We start from the raw sequence: 22,769 nt of genomic DNA, 5'->3' as shown, positions 1-22,769 counted from the left end.
CATGGCTGTGAACGTTGTAGGAGTGATAGTGATGGCGTTCTTCTACCTGCTGGTCCTTGGGACCGGCATCTGGGCATCTTTCAAGTCCAAAAGGAAGCAGCGGGAAAGTGCAGCCAATGGAATGGATATGGCCCTGCTGGGAAACCGGAGCATTAACTGTGTGGTGGGAATCTTTACCATGACAGGTGAGGAGAGCACAGCTTGCAAATCCACGATTGATACTTTGACTGAATCCACCAAATTCCACTTCACCAACACTCACTGGTTTGTCTCACTGTCTGTCAGCAGAATTACCAAAAAGGTATTTTAATGATGTCTCCTGGGGGTTAAAGTTCAGCCGTCGGGTCATCCGGATCTAGAATGTATTCCACCGCTGTGGGTCAGGAATGTTGACAGGATTTAATCTTCCACATTCATGCTTGATACCGATGCTTGAAATGACAAAGATGACACACAGTTTATTTGGACTGAAACTAAATACTGGATCAGCAGCAATACGGTACAGTAAAAATTGTGTTAAAATTTGTTTGCGTGCTCCGTGAAGTCTAGTACGTGCACACACCAAAAATTTCAATGTTGCTGTAAAGCTGGAAAAGCAAGCTTGCTAACATTCATGAAGACTTTAAAAGCGTTTTACGACTTGACAGGTGCGCAATTAAACCTTTGACTCATCATTTGGTGCTTTGTCCTTAAATGGATGAGTTCATACTTGTTTCATAGGTCGGGAGGATTAAAAACTAAAAGCTGCATCTACCTGCTTGATCCTGCCAGTCACAGATTCTTGTCTCAAAGATTAAGCCACGCAAGTCTAAGTACAAACGGCCATTACAGTGAAACGGCGATTGGCTCATTAAATCAGTTATGGTTCCTTTCATGTGCATAAAGTGTAGTCGAGAACTGATTTATTCTTGATCTCAGTCACTAATTCCATCCACAATTTCATGTAATATTGGCAATATAATAATTTCTGACTGTGCAAATGTGTCCACGGTATAATTATCCTACAGCAAATAGATGGAGATTTAACAACTCCCACAAACTGAGGGCAGAAATCATTTTTTATAAATAAATTAATATTCCAACAGCGCCCTCTTTAGGAATGGCTTGGGATGCAATGAAGGCTTATTTTAGAGGTATTATAGTAAAGTATGCATCCCAGAAAGATAAATAAAACAAAATTCACATGTTAAATCTGGGGAAAGCAATCGAGAGAGAAGAGCACATTAAAGAAAGCATTATCTCTTTATAGATTGAAAAAAATTACCCAACTTAAAATGAAATATAATGAAATATTAACAAAGACAGAGTTTATGTTACAAGGCAGAACTATTTTGAGTCTGGAGAAAAGGTGGCGAAATTATTAGGTCATTATATTAAGCAAAAGCAGCAGTCCCAGTTCATCCCAGCAGTAAAAATTAATGAAGATAACTTGGTTACAGAGCCAATAGATATTAGTCAGATATTTAAAGAATACTATAAGAATTTATACAGTTCGGAATGTCACACAACCAATGAAGAAATGTATGCTTTTTTTCTTGAGGAGATACAAAAAGTGATTCAAGAACTTCCACTTGGGAAGAGCCCAGTTCCGGATGGCTTTACAGACACGCTTTTTTTAAATGTTACTCTGTAAAAATATCCCAATTCTTACTTGACCTGTTCTTGCAAAGATTCAACCTATGCATACAATATTTGAAAGACGTATAGTAGACATGTGGATCTCAGCATGAGGTTGAAGGGAGGGGGTGAGGCTAAGTCAGGGCAAAACTAAAAACATTTGTGTCCCGTGAGAGACAAAACATGGTCTCAAGGTTTGTCGGGGAAGCACGTCTGAGGAGACGGGGCAAAGGGAATGTTTAGCAAACAATAATTCAGAGAACATTGTGTGCGAGACAACGTGGACATTAAATTAAAAAGAACATAAAAAAATAGCCACAATAATTCATACAAGTAAAGACAAATACCTTAAAGTTACATTTTTCCACCACACAGACTAGATAAAGTTATAGACGGTCTAATACATTGTGATCAGGTAGGATTTATTTGCAAACGCAACTCATCAGATGGTATTAGAAGATTAATTAATATTAATGGCGACTATAAAGTGACTTAAACTCTCCAGGAGCTGCACTCTCACTTGATGTGGAAAAAGTTAGTTTTTAGTTTAGAAATAAATAAAAATTGGTAATGCATCACATAAATTGACCTTATATGCAGATGACATCTTGTGCTTTGTCACTGACCCAATAACATCAGTTCCTACTTTATTAAATACTATAAATGCTTTCTCAAATATATCAGGTTATAAAGTCAACTGTTAGGCTTGGTCTCAAGAATACACCAAACTGCTGGAAATGCCAAAGGTCAGAGGGCACTTTTGTGCCATGCATTGTGGAAACGCCCTAAAATTCAGGGGCATTGGACTATGATTCATTCTTATTGATCAAATTACAGGTGACACCATTGAGTTTTCTCTCGGATTATTTGGGCTTGGAGATCCAGCCACGGCCAAAACACACAGTTTATTCAGACAGCAATAATGATAGGGAGACATTTTTTATTAAGGGAAGGGACGAAACCTAGGACCCCACCCTATAAAAAATGGTGTTGTCAATTATGGGCTTATGGGCAACGTTTTACAGGATAAGTGATAATGGAAGGAATTTGAAGAAAAAATTCGAAAAAAATCAAAAAGGATATTTGGAATATTTAATTGAACTCTTGTTAAGCGCAACTATCTTAGGATAAATAACTGTACCTTGAATAGATGGATTATTGGATGCTACATGGATGCCTATTTGTATCCTTTCTATTGTATCTTATTTGGACGTGTATTGTATCCTTTTCTATCTGGGAAGCTGCTGGGTCATTTACTTAAAATGGCTTTTAATTTTTAGTATTATTATTATATGCTAATTATGGCAATAAGGATGAGGCGTAGGTGTGTGTGTGTATGTATATATTGGTGTATATAAATGTATATGTAACTATGTATGCTTAGGTATATGCATATGTATTTGTGCATCTGTTGAATTGTTTATTTTAGTTTTCCCTCTGTCAATACAAAATTATAATTTTTGTTTTAGACAAAAGCTTATTCTGCTTACCTCCCCATTCATATCATCAAGCGAAAAAACTAAAACATAATAGCTACCAATATCTAACTGTTTTGCCAAACTATCTCAACAGAAACAATGCAATTTGAAAAATTAAAAGTAATGGTAGAGAAAAAGTAACATTCATCATACAATTCCATAATATTCTTTTTAAGCATAGTTTTAAAAATAATGCTACTTATTTTATAACTCAGGGTTTAACTTATTCCAAACATTTACAGAAATAATAAATTGCTTAATATTTATTCTGGCATAAGGCTTTTCAAACACATCATCCTCTAAAATTATAAGCACCCTCCCGCATCTTAAATAAACAATCAAGAAATCATTGATTAGATGCACACCTTTAGATCTCCTACAAAGCAATTTCTCATTTTGAGATAATAGTAAATTCGGATCCATGTAATTGTGTCTCAATGTTGTAAAATTCAAATAAATAATTATGATTAAATGTCTGGTTTCATTTATTTTCTTTTGAAGAAAACTTTGATTTCAGCCATGAAATTTATAGAAATGTCAATTTAATGGTGCGATTTAGCAAAGGTTAATGTCTATTTACATTGCAAAGTAGAAAGTCAGCATCTGTTAATATCACTAGTCTGACAATGGTAATAAACTACTTCTGATTCTGAATATGATTGTAAAGAAATAAAAACATAAATGACACAATGACATAAACTGTTGACTCTACGACTACTGGTCTATTAAAATGAAATGTCTTTTTTTCATCCTGTAGCTACGTGTGTGGGAGGAGTCTTCATTGTTGGAAGAGCCGAGGTGGTGTACACTCCCTCCATGGGACTGGCATGGGCTTTGATATTGACAATCTCGGTGAGCTCAACTTTCATTTTTGGTAAGTGTTTGCACTCCGATAGTCAAGTACATGTGTAACCCAGACGAGGTAAAGGTGGGCTACACATGGATCAAACAAACACGACCCGACAGTCTGTGAAGACAATCATCACTCCAGACGCCTGTTCTGTGGTTTTGTATTTGTTGCTGACTATCCTTCTTGAACAAGAACTTCTTAATCTCAGTGGGGGGTCTTTAAATAAAGGTGAAATAAATAAGAACACAAATGTCACGTGAGCTTTCTCCAGTCCAACATGAATGAAGCCTACAACTATCATTAAGTCTGACAGGATGCGTTTCCAGTCAGCATTTTGTTGCTTTGACATCCATTGAGATGGACAAGCTTCATGTACAATTAGCCGCTCATGCTAAAATGCTAACGACCCCCATTGAGGTAGCTCTCCAAAAATGCGTGTTTCAGTGTTTCCTGTCCTTTTGAAATGCAGAAGCTCTGTTCTTCGCCAAGACAATGAGAGAAAGGAACTTTGTGACCGTGATGGACCCGTTCTACATCAAGTATGGAAACGGGATAGCAACCGGACTGAGCCTGGTGTCACTTCTAATTGATGTTGTTGTGTTTCCGGCGACACTGATGGGTTTAGGTACAGAATATACAAAATAATCAAGCTTACTGTTTGAATATAAAGGTAATACTACAGTGGACATGAATTGATAACTTGAGCCTATCTAATGTGTTTACAGGAGGAATCATGAGCGTGGTCCTGGATTTGACCTTCTCTCTTTCCATCTGGATCTCTGCTGCCGTTGTCATCACCTACACGGTGATGGGCGGTCTCTACTCTGTGGCCTACACTGACGTTATTCAGTTGACCCTCATATTCCTTGGATTGGTGAGTCAAGTAGTAAAAACCTTGAGGTAACGTCTTTCCAATGGTTCTTGTTCACCTTTGACATCTTTGTGTCTGCAGGTCATCTGTGTTCCCTTTGTTTTAATGAATCCTGCCACCTTGGACATCAGTCAGACTCTGATGAACAACACCTTGCATGCTCCCTGGATCGGTCAACCAGACATCAAAAGAATCTGGATTATAATCGATTACTTCTTCTTCATAGTAAGGAAGCTGTGGACGTTCAAGCAGAATTTAGTCTTGATTGATCAGAAGTGAACAATGTTTTTGACATTTTGAAACTAATCCATTAACTTGTTTACTTTTAAGGGACTTGGAACTTTAGGATTACAGAACTTTCAACAGAGGATCTTGGCAGCCTCCTCCTTAAAAACAGCCAAGACCTCCTGCCTTTTTGCTTCCGTCTTAGTAATCGTATTTGGGATACCTCCTATCCTGCTTGGAGCAGCTGCTGCATCCACAGGTAATAACGAGGTAAATCGGGGCTGAAAATGAAATATACCTGGAAGATACTGTATTGATTTACTTCCTGCAACAACAACATAATGTATATACATACATATATATACACACGTGTATATATATATGTATATATACATACACATGTGTATATATATATATATATACACTGTATCTGAAGCAGTTCGTTTAATCTGGAAGACTCAGCTTCCAGATTAAATTGAAGAATAGAAATATTGCAAATCATACCAAGATTAATTATTTTGTCTAATCGGTAGTCGGAACAGTCCAAGATATGATACAGAAACGTGTTGGATTCTCACACACAGGTTGAATAATTAATGTGGAAAATAAAGACATACTTAAATGAATTTAAAACCTATAGGGTAAAGGGGATCAGCCAAACAGATTCCTTTTTGACTCTTCTTTTTGGGTCTTACCTCAGACTGGAACCAGACCACCTATGGTTCTCCATCTCCATATGAACGTGGAGAATCCGCTCTGGCTCTGCCCATCGCCATGCAGCACCTCACCCCGACCTTCATCGCCATTGTCTCTGTGGGGTGTGTGGCCGCTGCTGTGATGTCATCAGGCGACTCCATCTTGCTTTCTGCAGCTTCTGTTTTTACCGCCAACATTTACAAGAAGGTCCTGAGGCCTCAGGTGAGAAAATGAACCTGACCTGACCATCTACTGCTGGAAACGACAGTCCTGTGTCCATCATTTGCATAATTTCCAGACTTTGGATTGTTTCTGAGCAGTTTAATAAAAAAAATAATTAAGCCCAGTATAACTGGGTTACATAACTTTATCCAACTGTTTTAATGTTAGCTAAAAAAGATGGTTTGAATCATGGCAAATATATCAGACACATGTACATTATCAGGTTCAAAGTGCTTATTGGTTGGGGATCCTCAAGGTTCTGTACTGGTGCCACTTCTGTTCCTGGAATATGTGAATGGCATGATAGTGAAGTTTAGACTGATGATGTATGTCGATGACTCCACTGTGAAGGTTTCAGGAGGTCTCAGTAACTTGACAGTTATACATTCTTTCCTTTACTCTTCTTCCTCAGGCATCGGATGGAGAGACTCAGTGGGTGATCCGTGCTTCTGTGGTGGTTGTGGGCGTGGCTGGTACATCACTCACTTACCTGAAAAACAGCGTCATTTTATTCTGGTTCATGAGTGTTGAACTGGCCTACATCGTCATCTTCCCTGAACTCATCTGTGTCCTCTTCATCAATATTTCCAATGGTTACGGGGCTGCTATGGGTTTACCAGTGGGATTGCTGATCAGACTGCTCAGTGGAGACCCGATATTAGGATTAGAACCAATCCTACATTTCCCTGGATGCACTCTGGAGGACGGTGTTTACATCCAGTATGCTCCAGTTAAGACTATCTCCATGCTGTCTGCCACTGCCGCCATCTTGTTGTTCTCCTACCTGGCTTCTGTCCTCTTCAACAAAGGTGTTCTACCTGAGAAGTGGGACGTGTTTAAAGTGAAAGTCCAGCCCTCACCTGTACCACTGACACCAATAACTGACAAAAAGGAAGACAATGAGGATGAGAAATTTCTCTGAGAGCCTTAACAGCAAATAACATGACAACTAGATATGTTATATTTTAAATTCAAAATGTGGAAGAAACTGTGGAGGAGTCTATTTTTCTTACACTTGAGTTTATCTTTCTCAAAGGTAGACTAGTTCTTCATATTCTTGGTAGGAAAGCAGTGCAGCAAATATCAAATAGAATTCTCTTGATCAGTATTTTGAGAATGAGAATAAACACAATTTAGCCAGTGTCCTCCCCACTTTTAAACTAACCAACTAATATGATATCTATCCTACGACAATTAATTACGACAACTCAAGAGTCTGGTGGAAGGTGTTTATCTATCGTTTCTGTGACGGACACCTGGGGCAGGTAAAATGAACGACTTGGTAAAGAAGCTCGTAGTTCAATTCAGGATCAATATGTTGAATCATTGGGGAAAATCCTATGAAGAATGAGTACAGTGGAACCTTGGTTCTCGAACATAATACGTTCCGTAATACTGTAACGTCGGTGCAAACCACCTAAGGATCATTACAATACTCTTCAAAAACCGAAACTATATTTCCCATAAGAAATAATGTAAAAATGTATTAATTCAAGATTCAAGATTCTTTATTGTCATTATGCTAACATAACAAAATCGTGTGAAGGCCCACGATTAAGGCACACATAGGTACATAAACGATAAAATCTCTCTTAAAACAACGATATATATATACATACATATATACACATCCGTTCGTAAGTACCAGATAAATTCCCATTTACATACCTACATATACCACATACCAATGTGGCTAACATAATATTTTGGTCTTATACTAATGTTACCCTGATGGTAAACATTCTGCGGCTCTATTATAGCATTTATAGCTAATGGCTAATGATGGCTACAGCTAGCGTTAAAATCCAATGTCACTGAAAGCATTTGTTAACTTTTAGGTTTACTTACTTGTCACCCACGAAAACAGCACTTTTAGGGTCATTCCTGGCTATTAGTGGCGATTCAGTGTGCTAACCTTTGTGGAAAAAATAATGCATTTTTTGTGTTTTTAACATTGTATCAGGTAAATGACATATTGAACCTTCAGGTACTTGTATTGGTAACGCTCAAGCACATAAATAATAATAATTACGGGTGGTTTGTTCAGACATAAACTGTGAGCGTTTATATACCTAACAGGGTGGAACCGAACGGGGTGGAATTTATTTAACCAAATTAGCCATTGCTCTGTGAAAGAGCAATCGTATCTAGCTGTCTCCAGACTTAAAAAGTACTTTAGGCTATATATCAAACATGCTTTGGAATTTTTTCAAATGTGGTTTAATTTCTTCATAATTTAGACTAACAGGGTGGAAATGTAAGAGTAGGACATACAGATTAACAAGATAAAACTGGCAAAGAAAAAAGGCAACAGATTGTTGATGCTCACCTCACTTTGCTCCTTGTATTTCCCTCCAAAAGAGAAATTCCACTTCCTGAATGTTAGTTTATGGGAATTGTAGTTTTCTTTCATTTAGAAAGCTAAAACCACAAACTAACAGGGTGGAATGCAATTTCGGGGACACTCAGTAAATTCAATAAAAATAATAAATAACATTAATATATCCACAATATATATATTTATAATTAAAGAGCTTTTAACTTGAACTACACAATAATAAAGACATATTTGTACTTATTTATAATTATATTGAAAATGTTTCCCATTGAAGCATGTATGTGCCAAAAACGGTAATTAAAATAACTTTAAAATTTTTTAGTACATGCATTATTTTGTGTCAATATAAATGTCAACTAAATGTTGTGCAATTCTATTGTGGAATTTCCATCTGATATGACAACTTCCCCTGATGAGGTGGTGTAACCGGATGTATGTCACCAAAACATAGTCTATGAAAAAATGAAAAATCCTTCGCACCCTGCTTGACAAGAACAGTGCCCATATGTGTTGGTTTTGATATCATGTTAAGGTGAGTGGAGCAATGATGCTTATTTCGTTTCCTTGGCCAAATAACATAACAACTGGGTGAAAAAAGTATTCACTGAAATATTTGAATCCCTTCAGATAGCTTCTCAGCGAAATGTCGGTATCCTTGAAAAATGTGACCGAGAAATCACCATGGAGATCTTGTCAGCTTCCCATCGTACTATATGGGAAGCTGTCTGAGTCCGCTCTGTCTGCACGGGGGGAGGGGGAAAGGTAAATTTCGCTGTGTGTGTGTGTCCTCCGTGTATTTGCACGCACAATGAAAATACCTAAATTATTTTTCCTTTCGATTTCAACAGGTGTCACAGAATGAACAGGAGACTGTCAGCATGAGGGCGGGGCTGACTTGGAGCAGGAGCCTCCAGCCTTGTGCCTGATGCATTCAGACGTCTTTGCGGTTTATAGCTCATACAGGCTCGACTACCATGGCTGTGAACGTTGTAGGAGTGATAGTGATGGCGTTCTTCTACCTGCTGGTCCTTGGGACCGGCATCTGGGCATCTTTCAAGTCCAAAAGGAAGCAGCGGGAAAGTGCAGCCAATGGAATGGATATGGCCCTGCTGGGAAACCGGAGCATTAACTGTGTGGTGGGAATCTTTACCATGACAGGTGAGGAGAGCACAGCTTGCAAATCCATGATTGATACTTTGACTGAATCCACCAAATTCCACTTCACCAACACTCACTGGTTTGTCTCACTGTCTGTCAGCAGAATTACCAAAAAGGTATTTTAATGATGTCTCCTGGGGGGTAAAGTTCAGCCGTCGGGTCATCCGGATCTAGAATGTATTCCACCGCTGTGGGTCAGGAATGTTGACAGGATTTAATCTTCCACATTCATGCTTGATACCGATGCTTGAAATGACAAAGATGACACACAGTTTATTTGGACTGAAACTAAATGCTGGATCTGCAGTATTATAATACTGTAAAAATTGTGTTAAAATTTGTTTGTGTGCTCCATTAAGTCCAGTACGTGCACACGCCCAAAATGAAAATGTTGCTGTAAATCTGGAAAAGCAAGCTTGCTGTGGTAACGTCATAAATGAAGGAATCACTCCATGATATTCAGGTCGGGTTGGTTTATTCGTCACTGCTCTGGACAGGACAGTTGCTCACTACGTCATTGCTTTCGGCTTCCTGCATCCCAAAACGCGTCCCCTTGGTCCACCACGCCCTCTGGTGGCGTGGGGTGGTGAAGCATGTAATTCACTATATTACATCCCTCCCCCCTTAAGACTAAACTGCATAGGTGAGCTCAACCATAACATCAACTTGCCAATAGGCCAGACCTTCTTTTTTTTTTTTTTTTTTTCTTTTCTTTTTAAATAACCCCAATCTGCAGAAAACTTAAACAGCCAGACCATCTCTTAAAAGGTTAAATGACAATCTTTAACATAACCACCCTCCCCTCGTGGTAGTTTTTTTTTTTTTTTTTTAACAACACACAAAAAATAACAACAACAACAACAAGAACTACCTAGGAAGGTGGGTGGACTACCATCCTTCCAGTGAATCCCAGAGCGCATTCTTGCTCTTACTTGAGGGATCTCACTACTGTCTCACAAAGTCTTTCAGGTAAGTAGGAGTCTGTTTTGTGCGCTCTGATCGGCGCAGCACCAGTGACGGTTCTGCTCCATCCTCCGTCAGATGTTCAGCTGGTGGTTGAACCGGGGCCGCCTTAGCAGGGTCTGTCACTTCCCCTCCCACTGAAGTTGGAACGACCAAGTCCGGAGGCCTGACCTCTCCTGCCCGCTCTGGGAACTGAAAGCTGTGAGGCTCCACCCCCACCTCTGGCCCGGACACATCGCTCAACTTTGTCTGCCTTTTTCGAATCTGGTCAACATGACGTCTCATTATGCGTCCATCTCCTGTCTGTACCGTATAGGACACAGGTCCGGTGTTCTCCTCCACCACCGCCGGAATCCATGTGGGTCCGTGGCTGTAGTTACGAACGTACACATCATCCCCAGAAGTAAAACTCCTCCACTTACTGCGAGAGTCATGATGTTCTTTCTGTTTGAGTTGTTTCATGCGAATCTTGGATTTCACATCCGGTATTAAAAGATCCAAGGTCGACCGCAATCTTCTGGACATGAGCATCTCAGCTGGGGACAACCCTGTCGTAGTTTGCGGTGTGATTCTGTAATGGAACAGAAACCGTGCGACTTTTGTTTCCAAAGTGTCACCCTTTGTTTTCTTTATTCCTTGTTTGAATGTCTGAACTGCTCTTTCCGCCAGGCCATTGGATGCCGGATGGAACGGTGCAGATGTCCTATGTTGTATGCCATTCTTCTTCATGAATGTCGCAAACTCCTGACTTGTAAAGCAAGTCCCATTGTCAGACACCACTGTCTGAGGCAGACCATGAGTGCTAAAGCACAGTCTGAGTTTTTCAATAGTCACTTGGCTTGTTGCACTGTTCGTTTGGTATACGTCAATCCATTTGGAGTGTGCGTCGACAATGACGAGAAACATCTTGCCTAAGTAAGGACCTGCATAATCAACATGCAGTCTGCTCCAGGGCGTTTCAGGCCACTCCCATGGATGAAGTGGTGCCCCGGTTGGACACTTCCTGTTTTCTTGACAGGTGTTGCAGGACTGAACTTCGTTTTCAATGTCTGAGTCCATCCCCGGCCACCAAAGATAAGAGCGTGCTAAGCCTTTCATTCGAGAAATGCCAGGGTGCGTGGCATGCAGCTGTTTCAGTATGACATTCCTTCCCTTCTTCGGAACAACCACTCTAGCTCCCCAGAGTACACATCCATCTTTCACACTAAGCTCCAGCCTTCTCTGGCTGTAGGGCTTGAACTCTGTATCTACCGCTCTTGGCCATCCCTGCAGACACCATCGCAGCACCTGAGAAAGTGTTTCATCTTTGGTTGTCCACTGCTTCACTTGAGCTGTTGTGATGGGTGGATCTTCCATTGCCTCCAGCATAAGGACTTGGTCTGTGTCATCCTCTCCATCCGTGTGTGGCAGCGGCAACCTGCTCAGTGCATCCGCATTAGCGTGCTCCCTGCCTGGTTTGTAGATTATCTTATATTCATAAGCTCGCAGCAGTGTCGCCCACCGTTGCACTCTCGGTGACCCCATCTGTGGAACAGGTTTCTTTTCATGGAAAAGCGATATTAGCGGTTTGTGGTCCGTGCTAATTGTAAACCTTCGTCCATAGATGTACTTATGGAACCGCTTAATTCCAAATATAATGGCCAAGCCCTCTTTGTCGAGTTGTGAATAACGTTTCTCGGCTGGTGTCAGCGTGCGTGACATGAAGCCTAATGGCTTCTCGCTGCCGTCTTCCATTACATGAGACAATACGGCACCCACTCCGTATGGTGAGGCATCGCATGCCAGTACCAAGTCTTTATCTGCTGAGTAATGACCCAGGACTTTGGCTGATTTCAGCATGTTTTTGGACAATCGAAAAGCATCCTCCTGCTCTTTGTGCCAGGTCCACCGAGCTTCTTTCTTCAGCAACTGATGAAGCGGTGCTAAGTGCGTGGCCAGGTTAGGGAGAAACCTATTATAGTAATTTAGTAGACCCAGGTAGGCTTTTAATTCAGTCACAGTGGTTGGCTGTGGGGCCTCTTCCACAGCTGTCACCTTGCTTTGCACTGGGTGCATGCCTCCGGCATTGATAATGTGACCTAAGTACTCCACCTCCTTTTGTAAGAACGCACATTTGCGTCTCTGAAGTCGCAGGCCAGCTTCTTCCAATCTCCTGAGTACCTCATTCATAACACTCACGCTGCATCCTGTGTCAATCTCAAAGGTCACTTTCTTCCGATTCACCTCTAAATCTAGTTCAAATGGCTTAACTCTTTTGATCGAGGTTTCCACTTTGACGCAGGCTAATGTGAACACTTCTTCCTGCTCCGAAGAACTATCACTATTCTGCCTTTCACATACTTTGTGTGCTCTTTGGGAACGCCAACGCCGCTCTTCTTTGTGTGGATTCTTTTCACCAGGTCGCGTGCTTCCTTTGCTTTTATTTTGACAAGCCCTCGCGACGTGGCCTACTTTTCCACAACAGTAACACTTCGCTTCTTTAAACCTGCACTCGATTGCACTGTGCTGTTTCCCATGACATCGATAGCACTCGTTCTTTTTCCAATCCGCGCCCTTTCGCTCCTTTCCCTCCATCGTCACGCTGTTGCATGGCAATGGTGCTTTGGATTGTAAGTCTTGGGCATTCTTACTAGCAGCTTCAGCAGCTACGGCCATCTGAAATGCCTTCTCAAACGTCAAGTCGGTTTCAGACAGCAACCGTCTTTGAATCCTGTCATCATTAATACCGCACACAAGACGATCCCTTAACATCTGCTCCAGTGTCGTGCCGAAGTTGCAATCACGAGCGAGTTGTCTCAGCTCGGCTACATATGCACCGACACCCTCACCAGGCTGACGGGAACGTGAATCGAATTTGTACCTCTGTACAATCTCGCTCGGTTTAGGATTGAAGTGGTTTTTCATTAAGGCTGCTAGCTGATCATATGTTTTCGAACTGGGCTTATATGGACTCACCAGGTTCCTTATGAGCTTATACGTGGCTGGTCCCACCACGCTAATGAGGATAGCTCTCTGTTTATCACCGCCATCAATTCCATTAGCTTCAAAAAACTGTTCCAGGATCTCACAGTACTCTTCCCAAGTCTGCTCTTGCGCATCAAATGCCGACAGGTTTCCTACCGTCACATTCATGTTCCGACGCTTGCTCGTTAACTCGCTCGTTAACTTGCCAGTCCCGTATTAGCCCTCTTGCTAGGACCTTTTCCGTTCCTCTTTTCTCTTCCCGCCACTTGCAGTCAATCCGTTCCCTTCATCTCCCGTCAGTCATTTGAAATCATGTATCCAGAATCCTCGTCGCCAATATGTGGTAACGTCATAAATGAAGGAATCACTCCATGATATTCAGGTCGAGTTGGTTTATTCGTCACTGCTCTGGACAGGACAGTTGCTCACTACGTCATTGCTTTCGGCTTCCTGCATCCCAAAACGCGTCCCCTTGGTCCACCACGCCCTCTGGTGGCGTGGGGTGGTGAAGCATGTAATTCACTATATTACACTTGCTAACATTCATACCATAAAAAAATGAGTTGGTACTTCCTCCATAGTTCGGGAGGATTTAAAACTACAAGCTCTATCTCCCTCTTTGGTTTTGTTTCTGGAAACGCCGAAGTAGGAATGCAAGGAAAACCGCATCATTAAAAAATTGTGGAAGTTAAAATGAACTTGAAAAAGTTCAAATAAACTGAATAAATTGTTGATTAGATGCACACCTTTCCATCTCCTACAAAGCAATGCTCAGTTGGGCTTATTTCTCATTTTGAGATAATAGTAAGTTCTGATTTTTAATAGTTTTAATATTATACCATAATAGTTGTAATTTTTTTTTTTTTTAGTCGCTATCTTAGCTCGGACATGATTCAGTTTAAAGAATTAAACAGAAAACAATGACTGAAGTCAAACACTTATTAAACCCTGTTACAACTTAATTACGACTGAAAGCACCAAGCATACGGCATTTACAACAATCAGCAAGATGATAAAATATATACTATATATATTTTGTCAATTTCTTTACTAAATAAATTCATAATAGTTGTACTCACATTTCTTCAGCAGATTTCTCTCCAATCAATCAGTATAATGTCAAAACTAAAAAAGCACACAGAGTTTAGATGTTGTTTCGTTCTAATACTGCATAACAACTTATAACGGCAGATCAAAAGATTTTTATATATGCTTCTACTGTTGTAGAGTTTTCACATACTTTATATGAACTTTCCAATTTAGTGTTTCATCAACGTACACTCCCAATTTTCTTTTTCTTACACTCCCTCTCAATTTCCATTTGGTTATTCAGATCCAGAATACTTTATTAATCCCAAAGGGAAATTCCTGCACCTGTGCATTAATATGCAGCAAAGCGACTTTAAGAATTACAGAAAGCAGTTACAAGCACATTTAGTACACAATAAACACATATTGGAATGACAATGCTGCACTGGGGATTTTTTTTTCAAGATTATAAGGATCCAGGCTAGTCCTGGGAAGCTGGGACCATGGCGGGAGGGGGAACAGGCCAGTCCAGAGGATGAAATCAGACAGGACGGAAGAGCCATTGAGTGCGAGTGTGTGTGTGCGTGCATGCGTCAGTCCTTGTCAGTTCTTGTCCATGTGCGTAAAGTCTATAAGAGCCACAGAACAGCGCGACCTTGTCCTTGGGAAAATATTTGGTCTAAGAGACAGATAAGTCCAGCTGCGTGGTGCCCTCTCTGATGGGGGAAGGAGGGGGACAGAATAATTCCAATTTTAGCAGAAAATAGATGAATTTGTCTTGATCCAATTAGGCAGTTGGTCCTCGGTAAATCCACATTTCGGGAGCCAAAGTCTTTGCCAAGTCCGGCGGTCTGTCGAAACAATCCTGCTTGCTGTCACAAGATGGGATTCAGTCTTCGCCGTTCTTCCCCGGATGTGAGAGAGAGGGAGAGAGAGAGAGCGAGCGAGAGAGAGAGAGAGACAGAGAGAGAGAGAGATACTGACTAAAGAGCTGCTATATAAAACTATAAATGCTAATGCTAGCGATATGGACATCAGGGTTGAGGGCCACAGATCCATGTTCTACGGCACCGTGGAGGAGGACCTGCAGACTGAGACAGAAAGAGTGACAAACAGCCGAAGAAAGAGCTTTTATTGATTTATTGATATTTTATTATATTTCTATATATATATATTTTTATTTCGACATGTATTTAAAATTTTCAAATCTCATTTTACATTTTTGTATTTATATTACCTGTTTTTTATATATATATATTTTTTCTTCTCATTTATATGTATTTTTTATTGTGGCAGTTTCGGTCCTCCATATTTCCGTGTGCAAGGAACATAAAGTAAGATATTCTGTTCTCCAACTTGCATCAGTTTTCCACGCATAGCCAAATATCAAATGAGTAATCCATTCTCCAACTCGCTCAAACTTTAACTGTAGTATTTGCGAGTGAACCCCTCCAACGTTAAGTAAAAAATAATTTAATCTCCCATACACATATTGGGAAAAGTAGAAATGTCAGTCTAGCAACTGTCGGTCCTCAGGATCGGCATCCGCGTTGATGTTCCTCCCCCCCGGCGTAGGAGCGAGGTTTTACACTCGGGCCGATGATAATTATATCGTCCATTCGCGTATACTGTTCCAGTTGATCGATTCTCTTCTCAAACTCGTTGATAGTTTTGCTTTTTTCTTTAATCGGATCCTTCAGTTGCCTAACCTCATCAAAAAGTTGCAATAACTTCGTCAACTGTCGAGTCACTTTAGCTAACTCCTCAGACGTCTTGTTAAGCGACTTTCAGATATCCTCATGGCATGGCTTTTGTATTCCACAAGAAACTTCAGTTTATATTAATCGAAGTAACAGCAGTTTTTGCAGGGCGCCGCCATCTTGGGCTTGTCGTTAATACATTCTGATTCATGTAATTGTGTCTCAATGTTAAATTCAAAGCAATAATTATGATTAAATGTCTGGTTTCATTTATTTTGTTTTGAAGAAAACTTTGATTCCTGCCATGAAATTTACAGAAATTTAAAAATTTAATGGTGTGATTTAGCAAAGGTTAACAAACCTTTACAAATCTTAACATGTCTATATTCATTGCAAAGTAAAATGTCAGCATCTGTTAATATGATTGCAAAGAAATAAAAACATAAATGACACAATTACCTAAATTGTTGACATCACTCTACTACAACTGGTCTATTAAAATGTCTTCTTCCATCCTGTAGCTACGTGTGTGGGAGGAGTCTTCATTGTTGGAACAGCCGAGGCAGTGTACACTCCCTCCATGGGACTGGCATGGGCTTTGATATTGATAATGTCGTTGAGCTCAGCTTTCATTTTTGGTAAGTGTTTGCACTCCGATAGTCAAGTACATGGATCAAACAAACAAAATCTGCAAAAAGGGAAAACATTTATATTTTTGAAAAAATAATTTATTTTAATTTTTACATATATTCTAAGTTAAAATTAAGTTTAATGAAATAGTCAACAATTTCATTGAAAATAATGGGCAAATATTAGGTAAAGTAAATTAAGTGTCACTCATGGGACAACATACCCGGTTGTCCCCCCCTGTCGACGGGCCTGGTCATATCATCCATGTATGCCCTAATGGGAGCGAGCCGCAAGCCTGGTTTTAGCTGCTCTCCTCCCACCACCCATTAAGATGAACGGATGATGACGTCCATGGCCATGGTGAAGACTAGTGGGGAAATGGTGCATCCTGCCAGGATGCCCACCTCCAGGTGCTGCCAAGCTGTAGTGTATTCTGCTGTTAACAGGCATATCTGCACGTCTAGAAAGTAGGTCCTGACGAGGGCAGTGATAGCATTTGGAACTTGGAAATAGCTAAACGCCGTCTATAAGATGTTGTGTGGAACCGAGCCAAAGGCATTGGCCAAATCCAGGAAAACAACATGGAGGTCTCTTTCATCCCTCTTTGCGACCTGGACTTGGTGCCATATCATGTTCAGGTGCTCCACGCACCCGGGAAAGTCTGGCATCCCCGCTTTCTGCACTGATGTGTCAATGAAGTGGTTCACTTCCAGATAGTTAGTCAGCCTGTGAGCCACTACACTGAAGAAGATTTTACCCTCTACGTTCAGGAGATTGATTTGGTGGAACTGGCTAATATCAGTAGAGTCGTTTTCGTTTGGGATCAGGATGCTCCCTGCCCTCCGCCAGGCTTGTTGGTATTGTCTGTTTCAGCCATATCACCCTCATCAGTCGCCATAGGAAACGCAGGACATCTGGTGCATACTTATAGAGTTTATATGACACCCCGTTGAGGATGCTGCTCTTGCTCGACGTACAGTTCTTTCAACTTCACTCCACTTGGGAGGGCTGATGTCTAGCTGATGTTTTGGAGGTTGTAACGGTGGCATGTCATGTGGTAGTGAGACCTGTTCATGTTGGTGCCCGTCAGAATATATTAACTCAACTTTGTTCATCACTGAGAATAAATCCATGAGTCATGACTTTAACTTTTAGTTGACTCATCAAGGCCGTTCCTCTGTGTAAGTTGCACGCTGGTCTTTGACCTGAGGGTCGACCTGTAACCTCTAACACTGCCTGAGCAAGGCTAATTGGATAAATGCAGCCGCACTGCACTGCCTGAGGCGTAGTCCAATAGAATTAGCACAAAGCATATTCCTGTGCTGCCAGAGGAATGGCCCGATGCCGCAGTGCGAGGCGACTTTCTATCACCACTAAGTAAGCCACACATGATCCGGCCTTATCGGGCATGAATGCACCACGAATCATTGTCCTGCTTTGTGAATGAACCTAAATCGTCAAAAAAATGTCTGTTGTACCAGTTGATAGTCACGAAGAAGGCTTTTTTTTTTTGGTCTAACTGCAGTGTTTCCTGTCCTTTTGAAATGCAGAAGCTCTGTTCTTCGCCAAGACAATGAGAGAAAGGAACTTTGTGACCATGATGGACCCGTTCTACACCAAGTATGGAAACGGGATAGCAACCGTACTGAGCCTGGTGTCACTTCTAATTGAAGTGGTCACGTTTCCGGCGACACTGATGGGTTTAGGTACAGAATATACAAAATAATCAAGCTTACTGTTTGAATATAAAGGTAATACTACAGTGGACATGAATTGATAACTTGAGCCTATCTAATGTGTTTACAGGAGGAATCATGAGCGTGGTCCTGGATTTGACCTTCTCTCTTTCCATCTGGATCTCTGCTGCCGTTGTCATCACCTACACGGTGATGGGCGGTCTCTACTCTGTGGCCTACACTGACGTTATTCAGTTGACCCTCGTATTCCTTGGATTGGTGAGTCAAGTAGTAAAAACCTCGAGGTAACATCTTTCTAATGGTTCTTGTTCACCTTTGACATCTTTGTGTCTGCAGGTCATCTGTGTTCCCTTTGTTTTAATGAATCCTGCCACCTTGGACATCAGTCAGACTCTGATGAACAACACCTTGCATGCTCCCTGGATCGGTCAACTTGACATCAAAAGAATCTGGATTTTAATCGATGACTTCTTCTTCATAGTAAGGAAGCTGTGGACGTTCAAGCAGAATTTAGTCTTGATTGATCAGAAGTGAACAATGTTCTTGCCAAATTGAAACTAATCCATTAACTTGTTTACTTTTAAGGGACTTGGGACTTTAGGAGTCCAGAACTTTCAACAGAGGATCTTGTCAGCCTCTTCCATCAAAACAGCCAAGACCAACTGTTTTTTTGCTTCCGTCTTAATAATTGTACTTTGGATACCTCCTATCCTGCTTGGAGCAGCTGCTGCATCCACAGGTAATAACGAGGTAAATCGGGGCTGAAAATGAAATATACCTGGAAGATGCTGTATTGATTTACTTCCTGCAACAAGAACATCATGTATATACATACATATATATACACATGTGTATATATATATATACATACACACGTGTATATATACACTGTATCTGAATCAGTTCTTCATAGCTGGAGAAGCCTCTGCTTCCAAATTAAATTGATGAATAGAAATGGAGCAAATCATACCAAGATGAATTATTTTGTCGAATCGGTAGTCGGAAGAGTCTAAGATATGATACAGAAACGTGTTGGACTATCACACACAGGTTGAATAATTAATCAATTTGGAGCATAAAGACATACTTAAATTAATTTAAAAGTAAGGTGGATCAGTCAAACAGATTCCTTTTTGACTCTTCTTTTTGGGTCTTACCTCAGACTGGAACCAGACCACCTATGGTTCTCCATCTCCATATGAACGTGGAGAATCCGCTCTGGCTCTGCCCATCGCCATGCAGCACCTCACCCCGACCTTCATCGCCATTGTCTCCGTGGGGTGTGTGGCCGCTGCTGTGATGTCATCAGGCGACTCCATTTTGCTTTCTGCAGCTTCTGTTTTTACCGCCAACATTTACAAGAAGGTCCTGAGGCCCCAGGTGAGAAAATGAACCTGACCTGACCATCTACTGCTGGAAACGACAGTCCTTTGTCCATCGTTTGCATGATTTCCAGACTTTGGATTGTTTATGAGCGGTTGAATATTTTTTTTTTAACCCAGTTTAACTTGGTTACACAACCTTCTTCTTCTTTCCTTTACTCTTCTTCCTCAGGCATCGGATGGAGAGACTCAGTGGGTGATCCGTGCTTCTGTGGTGGTTGTGGGCGTGGCTGGTACATCACTCACTTACCTGAAAAACAGCATCCTTTTATTCTGGTTCATGAGTGTTGAACTGGCCTACATCGTCATCTTCCCTGAACTCATCTGTGTCCTCTTCATCAATATTTCCAATGGTTACGGGGCTGTTATGGGTTTACCAGTGGGATTGCTGATCAGACTGCTCAGTGGAGACCCGATATTAGGATTAGAACCAATCCTACATTTCCCTGGATGCACTCTGGAGGACGGTGTTTACATCCAGTATGCTCCAGTTAAGACTATCTCCATGCTGTCTGCCACTGCCGCCATCTTGTTGTTCTCCTACCTGGCTTCTGTCCTCTTCAACAAAGGTGTTCTACCTGAGAAGTGGGACGTGTTTAAAGTGAAAGTCCAGCCCTCACCTGTACCACTGACACCAATAACTGACAAAAAGGAAGACAATGAGGATGAGAAATTTCTCTGAGAGCCTTAACAGCAAATAACATGACAACTAGATATGTTATATTTTAACATCAAAATGTGGAAGAAACTGTGGAAGAGTTTTTTTTCTTACACTTGAGTTTATCTTTCTCAAAGGTAGACGAGGTCTTCATATTCTTGGTAGGGAAGCAGTGCAGCAAATATCAAATAGAATTCTCTTGATCAGTATTTTGAGAATGAGATTAAACACAATTTAGCCAGTGTCATCTCCACCTTTAAACTAACCAACTAATATGATATCTATCCTACGACAATTAATTACGACAACTCAAGAGTCTGGTGGAAGGTGTTCATCTATCGTTTCTGTGACGGACACCTGGGGCAGGTAAAATGAACGACTTGGTAAAGAAGCTCGTAGTTCAATTCAGGAATTGGCCCGAATATAACACAACCCCCTCTTTTTCAAGACTCAAGTTTGAGAAAATACTTTTTGAACACTCAATTAAATTTTTATACAGAAAATAATTACAGTATATCTGAAACAAATGATTATAACAATAAATTCGAGAGAAAAAGCATGTCATTTCGCCACATTCAAATCATGCAAAAACTCACATCTTAATATCTGAACATTTAAATATGTGAACTAAAGCGCAATCACATTTGTAAATGAATGGCTTCTGGTTTTTAAAATGTAAATAAACCAATCTACTGTGATAAAAAAACAAAATTGCAATAACTGCATGAACCATCAAAGTGAAGTCTAACTGGGGAGATCGTTGTTCTCCAGCGCCTCCGGGGTTAACTTCCAGACCACGCTGGGGACGAAGGCTGAAGCGCAGCAATACAAGATGGACGCCGGCCAGACGTGCTGAATCACTGAAGCTGCTTTATTTTACTTGCACTGTTAAACAAAACTCCGTTTCCTTCTATCGCTCGCATATCTCTGTCTCCTAGTTCTCTCTGTTGCTGCTCTGCGCGCTCTCTCTCTTTCTCTCTCACACACTCGCTCGGGCGGGACAGGCGCACACACACACATCCACATCTCACAACATATGAATAAGGAAAAACATCTCATTAAAATAATGATAGGCGTTTGCTTTGGCCTGGGGAGTTCAGTTCACCATTCGTTGTAATGATATCTGGCGCCATCTAGCGTTCAGAATGGGTATAATGTGTAGACCCCGAATATAACACGACCCGACTTTTTCAGCCTAATTTCAATGCAGAAAACATCGTGTTATATTCGGGCCAATACGGTATGTTGAATCATTGGGGGAAAATCCTATGAAGAATGAGTACAGTGGAACCTTGGTTCTCGAACATAATACGTTCCGTAATACCGTAACGTCGGCGCAAACCACCTAAGCATCATTACAATACTCTTCAAAAACCGAAACTATATTTCCCATAAGAAATAATGCAAAATGTGTTAATTCAAGATTCAAGATTCTTTATTGTCTTTATGCTAACATAACAAAATCGTGTGAAGGCCCACGATTAAGGCACACATAGGTACATAAACGATAAAATCTCTCTTAAAACAACGATATATATATACATACATATATACACATCCGTTCGTTCTAGTAGTTGCAGAATTCTGTTAGATAAAGTATTAAAGATGGAGCGCAAACAGAAGAAGAAACGGTGAGACTGGAGGAGATGTTTTCTTTTTCGAGCGATGCATGTTTTCCAGAGGATGAAGGAGGAGTTGTGTATTTTTGACGTTGAGGCACGGAGGGTCACTTTTGAGTATGGAGCAGCAGACATTGCTGCACTGGCAGAGAAGTGTGAAGCTGTTCTGCAGCGGCAAATTTGGGACGTTTCCATGCTAATATGTCATTTTCAGAACATTGGTGATTGTTTTGTGTCGCACTCATTTGATTAACATGGGGAATGCCGACCATTGCCATGGCAACACGGTAAATATCTCATCATCCACAGTTAACACCCTTCCTCCTCCGTATACAAAAGAAATTGTACCTCCTTTGCTTGTTAATTTTATCTGATTTAGTTGTTGATTTTATCTCTTGTTTTTATGTTTTTTTTTCTTGTGCACTTTGAGGTTTGCTTTCAAATATAAAGTGCGTTCAACATAAAATGTATTGTTATGATGTTGCTCACATTTGTCTGAGGGTCTGCTCAGGGAGTTCGTGTTTGCTCAGACACATGAAAAATTAGAGGGAGCATTGGGAGGGGGAAAGGTAAATTTCGCTGTGTGTGTGTGTCCTCCGTGTATTTGCACGCACAATGAAAATACCTAAATTATTTTTCATTTCGATTTCAACAGGTGTCACAGAATGAACA

General features: G+C 40.8%; 2 protein-coding genes across 2 annotated transcripts; both read left to right on the top strand.

Moving 5' to 3' along the window:
- Position 1: 1 nt before the first annotated feature.
- Positions 2 to 6,881, top strand: LOC137896254 (high-affinity choline transporter 1-like). The gene is made up of 8 exons (XM_068741789.1): positions 2 to 185; positions 3,853 to 3,969; positions 4,415 to 4,570; positions 4,671 to 4,819; positions 4,898 to 5,041; positions 5,147 to 5,300; positions 5,742 to 5,959; positions 6,372 to 6,881. Exons 1-8 carry the CDS (start codon positions 2 to 4, stop codon positions 6,879 to 6,881), a joined length of 1,632 nt encoding a protein of 543 aa, XP_068597890.1.
- Positions 6,882 to 9,271: 2,390 nt separating this feature from the next.
- LOC137896181 (high-affinity choline transporter 1-like) lies at positions 9,272 to 21,131 on the top strand. The gene is made up of 8 exons (XM_068741712.1): positions 9,272 to 9,455; positions 16,633 to 16,749; positions 18,292 to 18,447; positions 18,548 to 18,696; positions 18,775 to 18,918; positions 19,024 to 19,177; positions 19,601 to 19,818; positions 19,993 to 21,131. The coding sequence occupies exons 1-8, from the start codon at positions 9,272 to 9,274 to the stop codon at positions 20,500 to 20,502; spliced, it is 1,632 nt and encodes a 543-aa protein (XP_068597813.1). The 3' UTR covers positions 20,503 to 21,131.
- Positions 21,132 to 22,769: the final 1,638 nt, after the last annotated feature.

The sequence above is a fragment of the Brachionichthys hirsutus genome, chromosome 7 (assembly GCF_040956055.1).
Source record: "Brachionichthys hirsutus isolate HB-005 chromosome 7, CSIRO-AGI_Bhir_v1, whole genome shotgun sequence".
Taxonomy (NCBI): Eukaryota; Metazoa; Chordata; class Actinopteri; order Lophiiformes; family Brachionichthyidae; genus Brachionichthys; species Brachionichthys hirsutus.
Note: the sequence above shows the minus strand (reverse complement) of the source record. Positions and strands in the feature narration are given on the sequence as shown.